General features: G+C 41.7%; 1 protein-coding gene across 1 annotated transcript in view; it reads left to right on the top strand.

The window, feature by feature from the left end:
* Window positions 1–22367, top strand: part of DHX36 (DEAH-box helicase 36) — a 53801-nt gene that overhangs the window by 5798 nt on the left and 25636 nt on the right. Inside the window, exons 6-12 of the mRNA XM_061637091.1 lie at window positions 8–87; window positions 1343–1417; window positions 1589–1755; window positions 2933–3014; window positions 3161–3301; window positions 9131–9233; window positions 21248–21335. Of these exons, the coding sequence (XP_061493075.1) occupies window positions 8–87; window positions 1343–1417; window positions 1589–1755; window positions 2933–3014; window positions 3161–3301; window positions 9131–9233; window positions 21248–21335 (736 nt within the window). The remainder of the gene's footprint in view (window positions 1–7; window positions 88–1342; window positions 1418–1588; window positions 1756–2932; window positions 3015–3160; window positions 3302–9130; window positions 9234–21247; window positions 21336–22367) is intronic.

Below are 22367 nucleotides of genomic sequence, written 5' to 3'. Positions count from 1 at the left end.
TGTTAAGGTAGCAGAAAGAGTTGCAGCAGAAAGAACTGAAGTATGTGGTAATGGAAAGAGTACAGGATATCAAATTCGGCTTGAAAGGTACATGAATATTTACTTGGTATTTTTTATATGTGAAGCATGTCTAGTCTGTGGAACAGCTCTTAATCAGAGTAGAAATGTTAATATTTTAATGCCTAGATTAAGCCATACTAGTTTTTGTAGACAGCAGTGGCTTATAGCACTGCTATACATTTACAAAGTTGCTAACCCTGTTGAAGTGGGACACAGCTGCTCACGCCTTTTAAATAGGGCTTGTGACTTCGCAGACTTCAGTGGGCACACATTTTTAGCAGCTCTCCGGGTGCCACATTGTAGGTATGGAACTCATGCTGGTGCAGCAAAGCCATGTAGTTCTGGTTCATAGGGGCTCTGTTCCTTGCTTCAGTGTAGCAGCGTAACGTTTGGTCCTGCATCTGATGTTCATTGAATAGGCCATAAGACTTCATATTTGTCAGTACAGCCATACAGACAGAGCTCCACTTGATAAGTTACATTGCGGTAAAGGTGGCTGCAAGTTTTCAGATGTTCGCCGTTCCACCTGCAACGGAATTATGCTGGCAGTCAAAAATTGTGGGTGTGGCCACTAATGCAAACACCTTGCCACAAATAGTCACTCTTTGTATACTGCTTTTCCTTATGCGTTGCACTCAAAGCAAATCAAGAATGTACTACAAAAACAATAATACATTAATAAGTAGAACTCCAATCAGAGTTGTGATACAAGTGGCCACCTACTTGCTTTTGAAATAATAATCCTCACAATTTAAACTGATTGTTCATGTTTTATTTTTGTGCTGCGCCTTTTATTCTGTTAAGTGGCAGTCTATTAAGCCTTGCTTAACTCCAGCTAAAAGTAATGTGTACATATAAAAGAAGTGAGCAATTGAGATGTAATCAGTGAGATTTGTTTTTGCTGTATGGATTAGCAAAGATGTATAAAATGGGTTAATTAAGATGGCAAGCTTTGTTTTGTTATACCCCTCTCCCTCTCCCTCACTTAGTCACTTCGTGGTCAGCTGCATGCTGTGCATACACTGCCAGTCTTTTGTTTTCTTAGAAGTAAGTCCAATTGACTACAGTGAAGCTTACATCCAAGTAAGTGTATGTAGAATTGCAGCCTTTATTTTCATTTTGTGCAACCACACATTGGTTGCTTGAATTTTAACAAGTGGGTAGTGTTGCTGAAGGTATATTGACCAGCATTATAGCACTTAAAGTATCTTCTGACTTTTCAGTAATTTTTCAAATGTGATAAAAAGGAACTGAAGTAGTATTCTTAATGGGTCTCTTTCAGCCGGTTGCCAAGGAGACAAGGCTCAATCTTGTACTGCACTACAGGAATTGTCCTACAGTGGCTCCAGTCAGATAAGTATGTATCCTTCTGTTTCAAAAGAAACTTATGAATGCATTTCTGCAATGATTTATCAGCAGCTGCTAATACTTGTGTTTGCTGCACTCATTGAATTTCCATTTATTTGTTCATTAATATTCTGTTTCTGATAAACATGGGGTTATCAGCTCTGTACTTCTTTTGTTGTAGGCAGTTGACCAGTGTTAGTCATGTAATCCTTGATGAAATCCATGAGAGAAATCTTCAATCAGATGTTTTAATGACAATAATTAAAGATCTCCTAAGTGTTCGACTAGACTTGAAAGTAATACTGATGAGTGCTACGCTGAATGCTGAGAAGTTTTCAGAATATTTTGGTGCGTGAAATTATCTATATTGCCATAAATGAAAAAAACTTCGTATTTTGCTATGGATGTTGTAGGCATTATAGTATAATAGTATATTTCTAAAATTAAATAGAACATAGATAAAATAAGTAGTACATTGATGAAATATATTTGTGCATGAAATGAGATGCTGAATACTTAGCATTTTTATGTAATAGTGCTATGGCACCTTCTGTGGCATAAGCTTTTATGTGCCACAGCCAGTTTGTCAGATACATGCGGTATCATGTTCTGTGTGCAAAAAATATTTTTTCTATGCAGCTTTGATTACCAATATATTTAGTAGTATTGTGAACACCTGAGCTGCTGTCATGCTAAGGCACTATTGTGCAAAGCAACACCTCTGTGTTGGGGTAGTATGTATGGCTGCTGTAATTTATGTAATTTGCCACAGCTCTTTTCTAACTACTGTAACAATAGCCCCACCTGGAAATGCTGTGTTGCCCTAACAGTACTTTCAGATTATGTGGCCTTGCATATTTCCCATCCATTGCCAATGTGAACTGGCCTTTCATTTGCCAACTTTGTATACTTATGCAAAAGGAAATGTGCAGGGCTCCTGCCTTTTGTACAGAACAAGGTTATGTTCCCTGTGATAGTCTTCCCTCTAAAGCAGTTCAGCTTGCATGAATATCTGTTTTAAAGTATGCATTCAGTTCTAAACAAGTTTGGTGTTTCTAGTAAATACAAACAAAACCCAACTAGCTTTCTTTATTACTAATTTATTTAACAAAATTTGTATACCGCTTGAATGTAAAGACCTCTAAGTGGTTTAGAAAAAAACATATTTTGCTAGAACAATGCAAACTGTTTATGAGAATAATAAAAAAATTTAAACCCTTTATTTTGGATATATTTCCCTTATTTCAGTAAGTTATGACTTAGCAACATAGGAAGCTGTCTTACACTGAGTTAGACCATTGGTCCATCTCACTCAGTACACTGCACTGACTGCTCTCCAGGGTTTCAGGCAAGAGTCTCTCTCAGCCCTACCTGGTGATGCCAAGGATTGAACCTGGGACCTTCTGTGTGCAAAGCAGATGCTCTGTCACTGAGCTACAGTCTTGTATCTTGTTTTTCAGGCATGATGCAGTTGTTTAAATGTAGATGTTCCAGTAAAATATTCTTTTCCCTTTTTTCATGACAGATAACTGTTCTATGATCCATATTCCTGGCTTCACTTATCCTGTCAAGGAATACCTTTTGGAAGATGTAATTGAAAAGCTACGGTTAGTCTGGAACAATTCCTCTTAATTCCTTCTTTCATTGTGACAGTATCACTCAGAATGAAGATTGATACTGAGGCTTAAAATGAATTTTTAATTTTATTTATTTAATATAAAAATTATAATTACTGAATTTTGTATTTCTAAAGATACATTCCAGAAAATACAGATCGCAGGTCACATTGGAAAAAGAGGTTTATGCAGGGACACATAAGCCGGCCAGAAAAGGAGGAAAAAGAAGAAATTTATTATGAGCAGTGGCCAGATTATTTAAAGCAGCTGAGAGGACGGTAGGGTTGTTTTTCACTTTTATAACCTTTCAAATTCCTGTTACCTATATGTCTGTGACGTTATGGCTGCAATCATAGCACTTACTAGGGAGCAAACCCTATTGAATACAGTGGAATTTACTTCTGAGTAAACATACATAGGATTGCACTTCACAAATACCAATGCTGTTCTCTTTAAAAGAAGCAGTAATCTTAAAAATATTTCATTATTAGGCAGAACTACACTTTTACTCAGTCATATGTGCTGAGTTGCCATGGTAGGTAGAGGGAGGTATGAAGGTGAGTAGAGAGAGGTATGAAGGTGAGTGAAGGTATATAGAGGAGAGGAGGAGGGCTCATTACATCAAAGCTCTTGCCCCCTCTGCTTCAGTTGCTGTATTTCAGAATCTGGGGTGCCACTCAGCCAACTCCTGGTCTGGTGGTGGTATTGTTTAAGCACCAGTTCTCATGGATGAGGGGGGCGATGGCATGCACAACTGAGACCTGGACGGATGAGCTGGGTGGACCTATGCTAATTGAGTTGTGACCGCCTAGATACTCAGTGCAGCACTTTTCCAGGTCAAAGGGGTGGGGTGGGGGGTTCACCATCATGCATAAAAATTCCATCTCCGTTGCCAGGAGACCGTTATGCATGGTGGGTTCGAGAGATTGTGATGTTGGGCCAGAGGGTCAGAATTGTTAGCGTAGTATCCACTCCATTGTGCTACAAGCTCCTTAACTGAGCTGGTGGAAGTAGTCTCTGATATTGTGTTGGAGACCTCTTCAGTATCCTTGCCAAAGCTGCCTCAGCTGGGCTGCCTCAAGGCTTCATGGCCTCCATGACAACCATGGGACTGTCTCAGTTCATACCCTCGACCTGGTCTATGTCACAGAGTGGATTGATTGTGAGTCTATTGTCATGGATGGATCACTTCCTGGTTAGGTTTGGATTGAATGTGGCTACTCCGTTCCTCTTGGGTGGGGGTGTGGATTGAGATGGTTTGCCCATGGAGACTTAATGGAATCTGATGGATTCCTGAATGCTTTCTCCAGCTGACGTGGGTGGCACTCCTGTCAAAGCTCTCAACACATTGTGGAATAGTGAGAATTCATAGAATACAATTGGTCCTGATTGGCCTCACTGTAGCTGTTGGTCGCCTTCGTACTCTAGTGACCCGTGTGCAATGAAAGAGCAGGATCTGCAGCTAGAGTGCAGGTGGCATAAATCCTGGTCTGAACTTAACTGAATATGGGTGAGGTTGCATTAGTATGCCTACCATGTGGCAGTGGTGGCAGCTAATAAGGCTTACTTCACCACCCCCATTGCGTCTGCAAGGTGCTCTCCAGCAGAGCTTTTGTGAGTGCTGAATGGGCTTTTTTCATCTGGCCAAGAGTTACAATTAGAAACAAAATCACCTGGATTCAGTCAGAGCTGGATGCCATAGTTAGAGCAAGTCCAGTGGAGGCATCCAGGGTACTGTCTGTTCTGTTTGTACTGGATCAATTTTGATAATTGTTGCCTGAGGATACAGACAAGTTATTTAAGTGTGGCCTTCACTTGTCCCCTGCACATTTTGGCTTCTTAGAGCTAGCTGTAGAAAATTGACAGTTGGGTTCAGGGAGTGCTTGGTGCTTCAGTGTGTCCTTGAAGGGGGAGGTAGTGTGTCCCTTCCTTAAGAGGACCTCCCTGGACCTAGAAGCGTTAAACAGCTATTGTCCAGTGGCAAATATTGCCTTTTTGGACAAAGTGCTTCAGAGGGCAGTAGTGGCCCAGCTTTAGCCATGTTTTGAGGAAAGTGATTATCTAAATTCTTTTCAGTCTGGCTGATTCCAATTGAATTGCTTCCAAATGAAGCAGCCCGGTTACTGGCTGGGGTTCCATTTAGAACTTGTGTAACTCCTATTTTAAAGCAGCTATACCAGTTGACAGTGTGTTTTGTTTCTTGGTCCAACTCAAGGAGCTCAAGTTAGGGTTTAAAGTTCTAAACAACTTAGGTCCCAAATATCTAAAAGACCATCTCCTTCTTATGGACCCTCTTGGATATTAAGATCTACATAAGGGACCATCTTGGTAGTTCCACCACCCTCAAACGTTCAGCAGGTGGCAGCCTTGAAGAAGGCAATTTCTGTGGCAACCCGACATTGTGGAATTCTCTCCTCACAGAGATGCACTTGGTGCCTTCACTATGAAGTTTTAATTGTACGCTGAAGACAGACCTCCTTACCCTGGTCTTTGACACCTGCAGTGCATTTTAGGACCATCTCTATTCTCTTGATTGTGATCTGTTTTTAATATTTTAATTTTAAAGTTGTAACCTGCCTGGGACCTCATGGTGAAGGGCAGGTAAATAATAATAATGTGTTTTATCCAGTGAAGTCCCATTTGCATAAGAATGTCCATTTGCGCAGTGGAACTTCCCATCTATCTTTCCCCCCGTGTACTCCCCCCCCCAATTGTTCGAGGATTCCCCAAGCTTCTGGAGTATATGGGGGCAGGGGGAGGAGAGGGGAAATTCTGTTGCACAAACAGAATTTCTTGTGAGAATGGGACAATTTAGTTGGATGCAATCCATTAATAATAGGGTTTTCCAACATATGGTACCAGCAGCAGTTTTTTTGTTTAACATTATCCCAAGAACGATCTTACTCCCAATATACTTAGTATGAGTCCCTTAAACCAGTATAGATCTGCTAAGGACCAAATAGTAAATAAGTATGGATTATCCCTTTTCTATCTTATTCACAAATTTTGCCTAGTTTGCCTAAATGGCTCCCCCTTGGACCTTTCTAAAGTATCCTTCACATATCTAGCTAGGTTGGGGGCCAGTTTAGTCAGTTATATTATTGGTACTCATTCCCTTATAAACAGAATTAAGGAATTTAATGTCTTGGCGAGACCGGAAAGTGACCATCTTCCTCTAAGGCTAATGTTAATGGCCTCTTTAAATGGAAAACCGGATTTACCAGACACTCCTAACCCAGGTCCTCCGTCTGGTCGGATTCGCCTCAAATGGACTCAGGATTTAGGGACAAAGGCCCACCGACTTTTGTTAATGAATTCCCTTTCCAAACTACGCCAGATGGCAGTAACAGATGCCCAGTGTTGTGTAAGGGCATATGATTCCATAATAGGCGAGCTTAGTCCCCACATGGGAGCTATAACAGTGGCCACAGCCCCCTTCCATCATAGAACTTGGTTTGATAAAGAATGTAGGATCGCAAAGAAACAACTTATTAAACATATCAAAATATTTTGAGTTAATAATCTTCCTGACATATACCAACAGTTAACAGCACGGAGACAGGCCTATAAAGCACTTCTTAAATACAAGAAACAATCATTCTATCAGGCAAATTGGAGGGCCTTGTCAAGAGCATCCCGTGGGGGAAATGAGACTGAATTCTGGAGACTCCTGAAAGGGAATTTGGACCCAGTAGGTTATACTCCTATCCCTCCAATCATGCAAGATGAATGGGTCGCTCATTTTAGTGCAATCTTTGGTAGTGTTTTCCCTCTAAACCTATAGACATTGCGAAGTCCTTGAATAGCCTTCCATCTTGGCCCCCGGTCACAGCAGAGGAAGTCGGAGAATTGGTGTCCTCCCTAAAAGCAGGTAAAGCCCCCGGGGAGGACATGTTACCCCCGACTTCTTAATTCAGGATTTATCTTGGTGGGCGCCTCTCCTAGCAGCCCTTTTCACTCATATAAACAACACAGGTAGCATCCCGCAGGGCTGGTCAACTAGTATTGTGGTCCCAATTTTTAGAAAAGGTGACCCTAATATTCCGGCAAACTACCGTCCCATAAGTCTTTTAAACGTATCGTTGAAATTGTATAGTCATTTACTTTTAAATAAATTAAAAGATTGGGATCAATCAAATTCCATAATATGCAAGGAACAGGCCGGTTTTAGACCCAAAATGAACACAATAGATCAGGTATTTATATTACACTATCTAATCAAGAAAACAAGATCTAAAGCTTCTCCGTCTTTATTTTTTGCTTTCATTGATTTTTCTGCGGCATTTGATACGGTGGACAGGGGCCTTCTCTGGCAAAAATTGGCCCAAACAAATATAGACCCAAGGTTGCTATGGTTGATCAGGGCTCTCTATCAATCTAATGTGATCCAAGTGAGATATGGGTCTAATGGCCTCCTGTCCACTAAAATCCCAGTGTATAGGGGGGTAAAGCAAGGGTGTCTGTTGGCCCCCTTTTTGTTCAACTTTTTCATAAATGATATGGTAGAGGCATTATCATCGCCTTCCTTTTTTCCTCCCTCTATTGGCGATAGAAAGATTTCTATCCTTTTATATGCAGACGACGTGGTACTGTGTTCTCTAACAAAAATTGGTCTTAAGCGGATGATGAAAAAACTGGAGGAATATTGCCAGTCCCAGAATCTTTTGATAAACCAGTCTAAATCGAAAATTGTGGTTTGTGGCAAATCCATGAAAGCCATCAACAAATGGTCATTAAACGGAGTGCCAATAGAACAGGTTTCAACCTTCAAATATCCGGGTATTTATTTGTCCAATAGACTGACCTGGACTCCGCAAATAAAGGCAGCGGCCCTTGCCGGGTCTCAAGCCCTTGGTTTAGCCAAAAGGTTTTTTTATACTAGAGGGGGTCAGTTTGTCCCCCCAATGATAAAAATATTAAAGGCTAAAATACTGCCGCAAATATTATATGGCGTCGAATTGTGGGGTCCTGCAGCCAGATCCAAGATGGATATTACCCAGAACAATTTTATGGGACAAGTGTTAGGCCTTCCCCGGGGGACTCCGTCTGCCCATCTCAGAGCCGAGCTGGGCTTGCCGTCATTAGCGGCTCGCATAGATTTAGCCTACCTACGGTTTTGGCTTCGAATACTTAGTATGGAAGAATCAGCCCTAGTTAAACAATGCTGGCAGGATCAAATGTTGTCGGGAGGCTGGGCGAGGGAATGCCAGTCAATCCTCTTGAAATATGATCTTTCTCAAACGAGATTAGTAGAACTTAGTAATGCCGCCCTTTGAAACTGGATATTTGAGTATGATGCTGCGCAGGACCGTGCGTCCATAGTAACAGCCGCCTTTTCATCCTGGTTCCCTAGTATTAAACTTGACCATTGTATGTCAAATTATTTAGAGGTCCTTGATAAAGCGCATATTAGAAGAGCCTTTTCCGCTCTTCGTTTCCAAGTAATGGCCTCAGCCTACCTTGAAGGTAGGTTTCGCGGCATTCCGGTAGCTCAGCAGAAATGCATTTATGGCTGCATGGCAGTAGAGGAGATTGTTCACTATTGACTTTATTGCCCATTATATGTAGATCCCAGGAAAAAAAATTTACTTCCCTTTTTAGACTATTTGGTTTCTTACTCTGACAGTGAGAAGGTCAATGTGCTTTTATCTGACAATTTTAACTTTGCGACCCGTGCTACAGCAAATTATGCTTTGGCAGCACAAAAATTGAGAGAATCCTATGCCAAAGGAAAGCTGGTAATGCCCTTGCCTCTCAGCTAAATTGTTCATGGGACGTAACTGTATCAATCAGTGTTTGTATATGTATTTGCACATGGCCTATAGCTGAGTCTGCAATAAAGTTTTACTTACTTACTTGTTTAACAGACTCTGAGGCTTTGCACTGTTTGAAAACAAATAGGATCCACTCTGTGCAGCTGTCTTCCTTTAGACTTAGAGGTTTCTGCTGTTAGTCTGATAGATGCTGATTTTGGTGCAAGCATACCATTATTTTTACCAGTTTACTTTCTTCCTTCTTGTATAAAATAAGAATTTGTGTACTTGTGCTAAACTTAATTGTTTGCGCATTGGCTTTTATGATGCTTTTACTTTGTACATGATTTCTAGGTATTCAGAAAGTACAATTGATGCATTGGGAATGATGGATGATGATAAAATTGACCTTGATTTGATTGCTGCACTGATCAGATATATTGCTCTTGAGGAAGAGGTGAGTTTCAATCTGGCTAACAAGGCCTCATTTCTTAAATTATTTCCACCCATAATTACATTGGGCACAATCTAATTAAACTTAATTACTGCTTGATTTCAAGAGTAGAGACTTAAACACTTGCTTAGCTCACTCACCAAAATCAACAATACTTAAAAGCACTTGAATTTGGCTCATGCTCATCATAATTAAAACTACAAAATAGGTTGCTGTCGGCTCTAAACAGTGCTGGTAGAGGAAAATTCTTTTGTAGGCAACTGTGCACTTGGGATTTGAGGTATATGAAGTAACGGATTAATATGTCAAAGTTCTCCTCTTGATAGGTGGTAGCGTTCATACAAAAACTTGTTTTCACTGTATAGTTTTTGTTAATGGTTACTATACAAATGTTATATGATTGAGCAATGTGTTAGCCTGTCAGATACTGTCGGCCATACTCCTGTAACTTTGGCTGTAGCAAAGAAATGCTCAGATTATCAGGCACCGATCACTGCACCACCACAATGTTGCAGACAGTGATGTTTGTTTGCTGCATACCATTTAGATCAGTGGTTCCCAACCTGGGGTCCATGACCCCCAGAGGGGCTGGAAAGTCATCCTGGGGCTGTGAAGAGCCAAGAGAGGAATTATTTATTAATTTTTAAAATAAGTTTTAGGACGGCTGAAACAAACTGAGTAAGTGCAAGTGACTTTCAGTCCTGGTTCCTCACCCTGCTCCCCAAGGAAACCAGCCGCTGATTGCTTTTTCTGGACTCCCAGCTTCTTAATCCTTATGGAGAAGGGTGACAGGTGACAGCAGCAGCAATAGCAGGAGGAGGAGAGTGCAGACATGGTGGCCAACATGTATTGAGTGGGAATGGTGTGAGGGAGGGAGGGAGGGAGGGCTTCTTTGTCCTCCTTGCAACACAGAAAGAGGCATGCAGCAGCAGCAGCATGCTCTCCTCTCCCAGTGCATTTTCCTGTAGTCCCACGTAAGCTGCTACAAGGCTAAGGGGAAGGTGGTGGTGAGGGAGAGAAAAGAAGGGGGGTCACTCCTCACCCCTTTGCCTCAGAAAGGAGGCAGTGCCTGAGAAAGATTCCAACATCATGCTCACCGTCTACTTCCCTCTTCTCCCTCCCACGGGACACTCTCCCTTTGGTGGAAGGTGACAGGAGGGGGAGTGAGGAAAAGGAGAGGAGTGGGACCATGTGTGTTTGTTTTGAGGTCTCACTGCCACCACAGGTCATTCCAAGAAAGGAAGCACCTAGAATGAACATGCAGCCCACTTTACTCCAACCCTCCTCCCCTGCCCTCATGTCCCAAGCACCCTCCATCCCATGTGGCTGCTCCTCTTCACTTTTCCACTGAACCTCTTACTTGCTACCTTATTGTGACTCACCAGACCTCTCCCTCACCCACAACTTGACATGCATTTCAGCTGTCTATCCCTGACCTCTCCCTTCACATTACTTTTCTCTTTTTCTTCTCTCTCTGCCCACTCGCACTCACTTGCCCCCACCCCTGGCACCCAAGCTTGCTCTTTATTTTGATTTTGCCTATAGGCTTGCGTGATCCATGTATTTAAATTTGTTCATTGGACTTTAATTTCCTGCCAGGCAGATTTCTCTCTCTCTTCTGCCTCTTGTTTCTCCACCTGCATGCAAATCATGGTGATGGCCAGAGCAGCAGCAGAAGGAGCAGCAGCAATTAACATGTGGGGGGTCATGACATTTTTTGACGTTACAAAGGGGGTCCTGTACTCATAAAGGTTGGGAACCACTGATTTAGATCATACTGGAACTCCAAGAGTGAGTTGGAATATTAACTACTCTATTGACAAAGAAACAACAAAAGCCATCAATGGTTTTCTGTGCTTATATGGAAAAAGTCAATACTGTAGCTAATTTTAGAGGAGAATTTGAGTAAATGCTTTTCAGAACCAGATCACACATCTTTTGAAGTATCCTGTTGAAACCAATATTCCTTACTTTCAAGCAAATGTTTCAGGGACTGGAATGTTTTGTATTAAGCTCTTTTATTTTGCGCCATACATTTTGAAAATAGGAGACAATACACTAATTGCAATATTTTGTCTACTGTTTTTGAGCCATAATGTTTTTCAGAATGGTTCATATAATAAAATCAAATGTATGCAGCTAATTTTGCCCTCACAATAACAGATGCTATCAGTGGTATTGCGGCTCCTTTGGAAATGGTAGTGGCGGACAAAAGTTATTCAGAATCAAGTGTTTCTGTTGCTTCTACTACATATAGTTTTTAAATTACAAATAAGATAAAGAACAGGTTTTCACAACCTGCCATTGTACAGCTTTGTAAATATCAACAATAAATTGATAAATAGGTTGGGTTTGGATGTAATGCTAACCCTAGGTTTGCTTGTACATCTGAACCTGCTCCAGTGAGATAAATATGGTTTGTTTATGGCTAACAAATCTGAACAATCTAAAACTATGGTTTAAAATTGGTCTATACATGTCAGCTTGCCTTAACTATAGTCTGTCATTATATCCAAATTCAGTATCCTGGTTTAATCCTAATTTGTGAGGATTCGAACAAAACGACTCGTGCAGCTAAAGAGATTTTTGCTGGCATTCTTGTTAGCAACTCTGTCCTTCCTTGCTGTACCTGGCAACAGGCTCATTATTCCACCCACCTCCTTGGATATATTCGGCCACGTTTCTTTTTTTTTTTTTTTTTGCAATTAATTTTTATTCCAATTTTCAGAACCAAAACAATACAAAAAGAAAACAACACAAATCAATAACTAGTACAATACAAAAAGAAATATATATATATAAAAGAAAGAATATTGACTTCCGATTTGTCATAGTTCAGCTATAAATCTATAATATATAACAAACCTATCTCTTAATAGATTATAAAATCACCTTCCTCCAGCGGTTATCTTAGTTGGTTTCAAATCTCATTAACATCCTATCATTTTAATCTTCCACAAAAAGTCAAAGAGAAGTTTCCAATCCTTGAGATATATATCAGTCAATTTTTTTACTAAATAAACATATCAATTAATCCAACTCATCAAATCTACTAAGTCCAGTAATTTTAAATCGCTCTTCTGTCATTATCCATATTGGGTCCATCTTCCATCTTTACGCACCCAAAAATCTTGCTGTCATAGTCATATAATAAAAGTCTGATAGGAATTTCCTCCATCACAGATATTTTCTTGCCATCAAATCCAAACGTATCACTGAAGTATTGTTGCAAAGCCGCATCTCTGTTCCTCTTTTCCACATGATACACTAGTACATCCCTTGAAAGTTTTTCCATTGACACAAAACAGGGATTAATTCTGTTAACTTTCTCCATTTCAAGTTCCATCAAATCCTTCCAGTCCAGGAATTTTTTTGAACCGATAATATCTTTATCTCCAATTTCTTCAATTCCTTCAGAGACAGCGCTGTATTCCAAACTGTAATATTTGTCTCCAGGATCCATCACAGCCAGGAAATCCAAATCTTTTTTCATGTCCATAATTAAGCCAATCTCCATAGTTTGAACCTTACCTTTAATTTCTCTTTCATCCTTTTTTTGTTTTCCAGATCTATCTTTATTCTCCTTTCCCATAGAATCCTGAGTTTCTTTCAGCTCCTGTCTCATTTCATGAAATTCAATTCTCCACGCTTGTCTATTATTTCTCAGTTCTTGTTTTATTGAGTTAATCCCATTCATTATTTTCTGAAACATGTCTAGAGATAAAGTCCCTTCTTGTACATCCATGATCTGCTTAATTGTCATTCTTAAAGCCAAAGGAACAAAACTCCTTCAATTTTCAATGTCCCAAACAAAGAGTAGCTTATTTCTTTAACCAGTTACAAAGGAGTTAATCTTTCCAACCAACTAACGTCACACGCTAGACAGCCCTTATCTCTTATCTGCCCGGAAGTGTAAGAACGGCTTTAGTTCACAGAGTCCAAATAACTAGTAGCAGAGAGAATGAGCAGATTCGTCAAAAAAAAAAGTAGATCAGGAAAAATAGTCCCAGCCATATATTACACAAAAGTCTTATAAATCAAAAAGATTTCTTATCTCTCCCAATCAGAAATCTCTCGTCCGTTGTAATCTTTAAAATGCTATTTTCCATGTCAGCTTTTTGCAATAAAAAAAGATAAGCTATTTATATTTTCTTCCCCCTTAGTTCCGTGAATAAAAAAAGGAAAGTCTTACCTCACCTAGGTTATCTCAATTGCTGTTACTTTGACAAATCTCTTTAGCTGTATAGATAAGAAAATGATGAATGTAGACAGGAGGATGTTTGCCTGTTAATCCGTATAAAAAACAGGGTCACTTATCCAGCTGAGCTAGCATAAAAATCCTCGCTCTGGCTGAGCTGCTGGAAGACAGACAATTCTGACGAATTCCAGACTCCAACAATCAAAGCGAAGCTGTGTGGGAAATCTGACGTTTCTTCCTTATCCGGAAGAAATTATTCCCAGTCAGAAAAGAGCCTTCTGACTGAATTTAAACTGGATAAGTTTCATCCAAGACGGAGCTCGTCTCAGAGGCTGCACAGGCATAGGGATCCTCCTGGGAAGTTCGGCCACGTTTCTTGTAGTTCAGAAGGGTCAAGCCACCGTCTGCCAAAATTTTGTTCACATTCTCCGGACCCAGAGGCTGTGCTGTATGTCTGGAGCCCAATTAATCAAGGACATCTTTAGAGTGTTGCTGTTGATGATGATGGTGGTGATTAAGAGCACAATCCTATGCATGTCCACTCAGAAATCCCCAGTTTAGGTTATGCAGAAGAAGCTGGTGTCCGGCTGGTAACTGATATCTCAACAGCTCTTTACAGTGTTTTGTATTTTCTTTAATCTGCTGGCCAACCGACTGTAACTGCCAGTATTATACAGCTTCTCGTTCCTTACCTCTTGCACAACCAATTAATTTTGGGAAATCTTGACTCTGGCTACTTTTTGACGGTCACGGGTGCAGTTCTGCTTCAGACAGTGATCATCTCCCCCTCCCTTCATCGCTCCGACCTTTCTGCAAGTCAGTAAGTGAGATAAGACTACAAATTACTTTACAACTGAATTAGCTGCCGCTTGTATAAGAAGCAGTGAAAAACTCCTTACTTTGTTATAGTAAAAGAAAAAGAATCCCTCCTTAATTGAAATTGCTTGCATGCGTTATTTTATCTACTCCACTTAAAGGGGAAGCGCTGCATCATAGTCCTCACTAGAACGGACTACAAAACTCGAGGAGTTACTCGCTTGGAGCTGATTTCCCAGGGCAAAAAATCAAAGCAAGTAAAGATAACACGCTTCTTTTCCCCTAAAGAGCAAGCAGAACTAACTGGGATACTGGAGGACACAAGTTTTAAGACAAGTACTGTTAGTAACCCTTCAAGGCAAGATGCAGTTAATTCCTTTCAAGCAAACATGCCCTTGGATTGGTCGTTAGATCTCAAGGGAGCTCTACAAGTGGATGTTACCACTTTCTCCATTCCTGATCTGGCATGGGAGCTAGCAGCGGCGGGCAATCTGGCCCAGGACAGGGCACATCCTCCATTTGAGGACAAAGCATCAAGCGAATTAAAAGAACCGATGAAAGTGAATCAAGGACTACCCGGTTCTCCAATCAGTGCCCCCCACCCCACCCTAAATTCACCTAACTCTCTGGCCTCACAAGATGAGAGGAATGTGACAAACTCAGCACGGAATTTCCCCATTGAGTGCTGGCTCCATATGCTAGCCAGGGACATTGACCACATTAAGGACTTCTTGGCTGAGACCAACAAGCTTTTAACCACGCTGGTTGTGGCCCACAGCAAATATTCCTCTCTGCCTGGACCCACAATACAGGGTAGTCAGATATGCTTAAGCCCAGTGCCACCTAGGCAATCGAAAAAGCTTAAACGGGGGGGGATCAGGTTACCTAGGATTCCCCCGCAAAGAAGTAGAGGTAATACCATCAAGCTGAGCAAGAACATCAAACTCCCTAAGTTTCAACATTACAGTAAAATGAATTTTACCAAACTCTTTAAAGTACTAGAGGTTATCTCTTCACCGAAGAGGACTTGGAGAATGAGCCCGGCACCGCAGCTTGTATCCAGAGAGGGTGATAAAATTGCTTCAGACTGCATAGCAGCCTTTCCGCCCCCTCTATCACCTCTCTGCAGCATCAGACCCCTGATCAACGAGCCCCCAGGTGGCCCGTTGCCAGTGATGGTGCATCTGCGCAAACTCTACTATCGCTCGGAAATGGCAACTAGCCTTTAATCGCCAAAAGTTGGTATTACTTAACTACCCTAAGCCCTTGGGGCATATTACACAAAAGGAGCGTAAAATTCACCTTCTGAGAATTCTCGGAGACATCATGCCTGGCCTTTTTCTCCCTGTGGACATAACCTGTGTTGAATACCTTTATTATAATTCGGTCACAGCTCGTATTGTAGTCTCTTTTAATTCACATGAAGAAGTCAGATTGCTACTTAAAAACAAACAGACCTTGCAATCAATTGGCATAGAAACAACGAGACACCCCTGCAGCCTTTCATCAGCTGCTTCCATAAACCAACTCAGCGGCCGTCAACAAAGCCAGAGCCGGCACCAGTACACAACTTAATTGAGCTGGATTCTGTGCAGGACTCTAACCACCCTTTGTGTCTCCAACCACATGTTGCTCCTTCAGAAGCAAAGGTTTCCGCCCATTGGGGTAACCACAGTATCGGGGTTGATGGAGGGTTAGACATATATAGCGACGAAGAAGCAAGACTCCTCGAGGCCTTCATCGCTTTACCAGTTTCAGCTCAAGTGGACATTGTTCAAAGATTGCAAAAATTGACAATACACTTACTAAACAATTCATCGATTCCCAGGAACGACTGCCCGGGGGAAGATTTTCAATTGTTAAGGGTTGCTTCCCATGTCTTAGACTCTGTCTCTAAGTCCCCCATGACGCCAAATACAAAATCATCTGCAACCAGCGCCCATGCCATAATTTTGGCCACAGCAGACATCAATCCCAAACCCCCCAATACAGTCCAAGCTCCTAGTAGGAGGATTCACTCAGATGTACTTCCCAGTGCAACGTCATTACCCAGCTTGCCGTCATATTGGTCTTATATGAGATACTTGGATAAGAATGAAGAAGGCTCCCCCCAAAAAGCTTGTGCCTATAGGGGCTCACCGCTAAACACCAAACAAGTGCACCTATCCAATGTATGCCTGAGGGACCCAAGCTTAGAGTTAATTGAACCCCTGCCGGCTGAACTGGCTACAACTATTAATATACCTTGTCTGCTGGAACCAACGTCCTCTCGGTCTAGCATGGTGGTTCAATCTGCTAAACCCTGACTAAAGGGTGTGCACTCTTCTACTCGGCTTTCTTTTTTCTCCTGGAACATCGTGGGAAGTACAATGCCACGGATCCATCCTTTTTGGCCTATCTAAAAAAGCATGATGTGGTCCTACTACAGGAGACTTGGGCTACAGAGAAACCTGAATTGAACGGCTTCTCTGTTTTCTCACTGATGGCAACACCAAGTGGCAAAGGAGGACACCCTAAAGGCGGCTTGAGTGTGCTGGTTGCCACAAGTCTTAGAGTTACTGCTATCAGTTTATCTTCTCTGCCCGGTCTAGCTATGTCGCTAGTCCTCAAGTTCAACTGGACTCGGCTACTGATAATAAATGTTTATCTCCCCCCAATTCGCCGACAAAACCTGGTGAAGTTCACCTTTCGATCACTAGAGAAGTATATAGCCAAGGACACCTCACTTTACCTGGATGCAATGATGACACTAGCAGGCGACTTTAACGCCAGAATGGGTCCCAGCAATGAGGCACTATACGCAAACTTCCGTGAAACCCCGCTTGTCCCTGAGGAGCCCCCTATTGTACCTCCCCGCTGTTCCAAAGATGTGAGGTCTAACTATGCGGGCTTATGCTTTGCTGGAATGATATATAGTCTAAACCTTGCAATGATAAATGGGTCTGTTGAAGGCGACAGAAATGGTGAATACACCTATTTCTCTGGTTCGGGAGCATCAACAATTGACGTTTTTATAGTTTCCCTTGACCTGCTAAGGGTTGTATTCTCTTGTATAAATGATATCTGCTCAGAAAGTGACCATCTTCCACTGATCCTGATGCTGGGCTGCGGCAACCATACCATCCGTGCCACACAGCCTCCAACCCTGAATCTAGAACCTGAAGTAAGAGCTTCTAGAGTGAGATGGTCGCCCAAGCTGGAAAACAATTTAAAAGATCTATTACAGTCAGCCAGCTGTCTCCGTCATCGTGAGAACCTACTAACTGCAGCCTCTGGAGAAGCGATGCTTACGGCTTATCAGGACCTGATTACAGAAGTACAACTTTGCCTGATTCCCAAACCTACTCCCAGGCCTGCCATGCGTTTTCCCTGCTCGAAGATGTGGTTTGACCAGGAATGCATGGCCCCCAAAAAATCTGTTAATTGAGAAGTATAGGGAATATAGATCCATGAACCTTCCAGCTCTACCGACCGAATGTTTAGAACTGAAGAATAGTTACAAACTTTTAATTAGGTGGGAAAAAAGAGCAGAGCAGGCCCAGCAGTGGCAGCACCTGATTACAGCTTCAAGGGTTGGCCAAAGTCCGTTGTTAACCTCGATTATTACATTTCTGTGACCACTTGGGAGTTGCATTTTCATAATATCTATTCTAGGGGTCAAACTATGGCCTGTCACATTGAGATCCCTCTAAAGGATCTCCCTAACTGGCCACCCGTTTTGGTGAAGGAAGTTATCTCGTTAATAGCTAGCTTGAAGATGGGTAAAGCCCCTGGGTCTGATAATATCCCTGCAGAATCTGACCCTGAGTGGTGGGCTCCGATCCTGGCAGCTCTATTCACAAGCATAGATCAAACAGCCTGTATTCCAGAGGATTGGGGCCTAGCTATTATTGTTCCCATTTTTAAAAAAGGAATATGGCCAGACCTGTCAAATTATAGGCCTATTAGCCTGCTGAGTCTTGTCAGCAAGTTATATGCAAGACATCTACTTATAAAATTACACAGCTGGCTGGAGCAGGAAAATATTCTTGAGGAGGAACAAGCTGGTTTTAGAGAGAATCGATCAACTATTGATCACGTTCTCGTCCTTCAACATCTTATAGAAAAATATTTGAACAAACCGGGTGGGGCGTTGTATGCCGCCTTCATAGATTTTAAGTCCGCCTTCGATCTCATACCAAGAGATAGGCTCTGGGCTAAACTGGAGTCTGCCAACATCGATAGGTGTTTCCTAGCACTCATATGTTGTTTATATCAGGACACCCAAATCCGTATTAGATGCGATAGTGCAGGCAGCTTGTCTAGGCCAATCACCTCTGTCAAAGGAGTTAAACAGGGTTGTGTTTTGGCCCCCACACACTTTAATTTCTACATTAACTCCTTAATCAAAAGCTTGTCAGAGGTCCCCTCACATTGTCCTACTCTTTCTAATAGGCCTATATCTACTGTCCTCTACGCCGATGACACTGTGCTGATATCTCTTACCTGCACAGGGCTTCGACGGTTGCTTAAAGCTTTGGCTAGCTATTGTAACAATGAGTCGTTGGTTATCAACTATGATTAAGTCCAAGGTCGTGTGTTCTCCAGGAAGCGGAGAAAACACCGGTGGTGTTTAAATGGGACCATATTAGACCAAGTGCCCTCATATAGATACCTGGGGATAACCTTACACTCTTCTGGAGCGTGGCACATACAGGCAAAGAACGCCTTGGCCAACGCCTAGAGGAGTTCTAAGGCTCTCCTCTCTTTCTATTATACGAAAGGGGGACAACATGTACCTTCTGCCATACAAGTAATTACCACCAAAGTTATTTCCCAACTATTATATGGTGCGCAGACAAGTAATTATGGCAATCACTCCTCTTTTGAAACCATTCAAACTAAGTTTCTTAGGAGTATATTGGGTACTCCCCCTTGTGTCCCCAATGCCATTTTACACCTTGAAGCCGGCCTTCCCACAATTGAGGCGTGTATTTGGATTCTTAAGTTCAAATACTGGTTAAAATTAATGCTTCTCCCAGTCTGTCTGGCCCCTCTGGTCGTATCCAACGTCTTCCATTCAAAATGGAAGAAATCTTTAGACACAAAACTTTCATGATTAGGTTACACTGCTCCCATTCTTTTGGCGGCAGTTTTCCTCAAGGCGAAGTTCTGCATTACCCAGAGAATTTTAGACATGGAACTCCAAAATGATTGGTTTTTGTTCATTCTTACCTTGGTTTTAATTGTTACGCAAAGCCTTTTACCCTGGTGCAACATCTGGCCTCTTTGGATACCCCCAGGATCTGGAAAGGTTTTACTCTGGCTAAGCATAATGTTCTGCCATCTGCCCTATTAGAGGGCAGGTATCGAAAAATCCCCGTTGCAGAACATCTTTGCCCCTGTGGAGCTGGCGTCATTGAAAATGTAAGACACGTTTTACTAGATTGTTCTTTTTATTATGACCTTAGATGCTTGCTTATCACCCCCATCCTACGAAGACTCCTGGGTAGGGATGCAGAGTATTATGTGAATTATCTTTTAGCAGATATTGATTCCCGTGTCTATTCCAAAGTGATGGGGTTTTGCACTGCAGCCGTCAAATTTTGCAAAGCCTTGCTAGCATTCTAATTTTAATATTTGAGAGATGGTTTTAATCTGAGTTAATGAACTAGCGCTAGCAGTTGTGTATATGGTGTTTTGTACTGCTTCTCTGAGATGTAATGTGTTTATTTTTATTCTGCTCTGATATGCTGGTCTTTGACCATAATCATTCATTTATTCATTCACCCACCTTCTTGTGGAAAAGCTCTTCCTCTCTGGGCCTTGCTGAGTAGTAGCCTTGTAAGGGCATATATACAAAGGAATCATGGGCCTCTTTATCCATCTATAGCTCAGGATGTATGTTAAAAGTCCACCTTTGTTTTTAGGAAGCTGTACCAACAGTTTGATCTGAAAAATTCCACTATTGTAACCCTGTCACTTGCTGTTGAATCCTGTTTCTTCAACATCCACCCAGTCTTTTTTCTATCCTATGAACCTGAGTTATTGTTCATATGCTTGTTCACCAGTAAAGTTTTAATACTGAAATAAAGTTTTAGTACTGCTGCGCACAGGAAGGGCTCTTGTTTTGGTGGGTTGGGAGAAAAGGATTAGGACTGTGTTGTGCTCAGGAGCCTGTTGAGCTGCTGAAGATCTGAGTGGGGAGGAGAGTGTTTATGTTCCATGTACCATTTCTACAGTTGTCCAGTGGCGAGAGAACTGGTTGCTCAGTAATGCATTGCCAGTTCTTGACTACCACAAAGGCCTTTGGTTTACAAAGGAGATGTGACTGGGGTGGGGACACAAATCAACATTAGGTTAAAAAAAAAGGGCTGACGCCAGGCATGACTGTGCCCTTAGGCACCAGCCTGCCCTGGCTTGCAGTGCCGTAGTTCAACCTGCCCCCATACAGATGGTGTGGGGCTAATAAGCTTGCCCGTGTACCTCTTGTGTTGTGTGAATGACATGCGCATAGCACGCATGCCTTCCATCAACCAAGATGGCGGTGGTACCATCAGTCCCTTAGGGAAGCTTCCGCCACCATCTTTTGAGTGATGGCAAGCATGCACACAGCATTCACACTGATGGGAGAGGTAGGTGGGGCATGCAGATGGATTTATTGAAGCCCACATTGTCTGTATTGGGGAAGTGTGCCTGGGAGATCCCTCTCTGCAATCCATGGCAGGTCAGGTTGCAGGACGCAATGCTGCTGCAGATCATGGAATGGGAACGCCACCCTAAGGAGTGGCCTTTCAGGGGGCCCTTGGCCAGGGCGTAACCTGGCGGCCCTCTGGCACCAGCCCTGAAAACAAACCAAGATTTCTTTAATATGTGAGTGGGATCCTAGCTTCTTAAACCATGGTTAAAACAAAATATGGCTTAGTGTTCTGTCTGAATTCTGCCGTAGTGTGTACTATATTTTGTGCTTAAATATATATCCATGTTGGTTAATTGGGTTTTCCATGTACCTGTGTTCATGCAGGAAGGTGCAATACTTGTATTTCTCCCTGGATGGGACAACATTAGCACTCTACATGACCTTCTGATTTCTCAAGTTATGTTTAAGTCAGGTAAATAAATCATCTTTTTTTCTTTTTTTAAGAAAAAGAACAGTGTACTGTGGACTAGGAGTTTTCTTTAGAAACTGTTTCCCAAACCCTCCCAACACCTTTCAACTGCAGTATCAGCACAGCAGTATAGATTGTAACATTGTGCTGTCATAGCTGTTTGTGTTCACTTGCTTAGCATATGCAAGCTGGCAGACAAATTCAGAATTCAGCTGCCTTGAATGTTGGTCTACATTAAAGGTTAAATTAAGGTGCGCAGTTAAATTAATACTGTCAAGCTGCTTCAGTAGTCTGGGAGGGCAGGGTTCACAGTGTCCCTAAAGGCCTCCTAAACGTCTCTAACTGTCCCTCTTCCTATTGCTATTACCCTGTGTCTTTCTCCTTTGGTTGACTGCCAGAACCATAGTTCCAGCTGTCTTTTAAAATTCCTTTTAAGACAATGTGATGGCTGAGCTGGTGTCCCAACAGCCACTGCAAGTGCCCAATAAGTGGCATAGGTGATAGCATCTGGGGTGGCAAGGCAGGGTACTGGCTGGCAAATCGCTCAGTTGAACAGAGTAAATTGATTACTATGAAGCATCAAGAATGAGAGGCTAGTGATTCTAGCAATATATTTAAAATATTCAAAGATTTAATTTAAATTATGCCAAACAGCCTACTAACTTCAAAAACGTTTTCAGTTTCATGTACAAGGAAATATTAAGAGAAATATAGAAAGATAGATGGTTATGTATTTTCTTTCTTCTTAGCAAAAGAAAATGAATTATCTAGCTCTTCCAAAAATTATCATTTAAGAATTGTATTTCTAATTAATTGTGGGAAAATGTGTGGCTTTTAGGAAAATATTATTATTATTATTATTAAATTTTATTTATACCCCGCCTTTCAGCCAAAGGCCCTCAAGGCAGCTTACAAAGAAAAATAAACACAGGTATAAAAATACAATAAAAGCAATGCAATTTACAAAAATTAAATTAAATAACAAATAACATTATAATAGCAAATAAAATTAAATAACAAATAACATTACTTTCT

Source organism: Rhineura floridana, chromosome 7 (genome assembly GCF_030035675.1).
Source record: "Rhineura floridana isolate rRhiFlo1 chromosome 7, rRhiFlo1.hap2, whole genome shotgun sequence".
NCBI lineage: Eukaryota > Metazoa > Chordata > Lepidosauria > Squamata > Rhineuridae > Rhineura > Rhineura floridana.
This window is presented reverse-complemented; position numbering and strand designations above follow the sequence as displayed.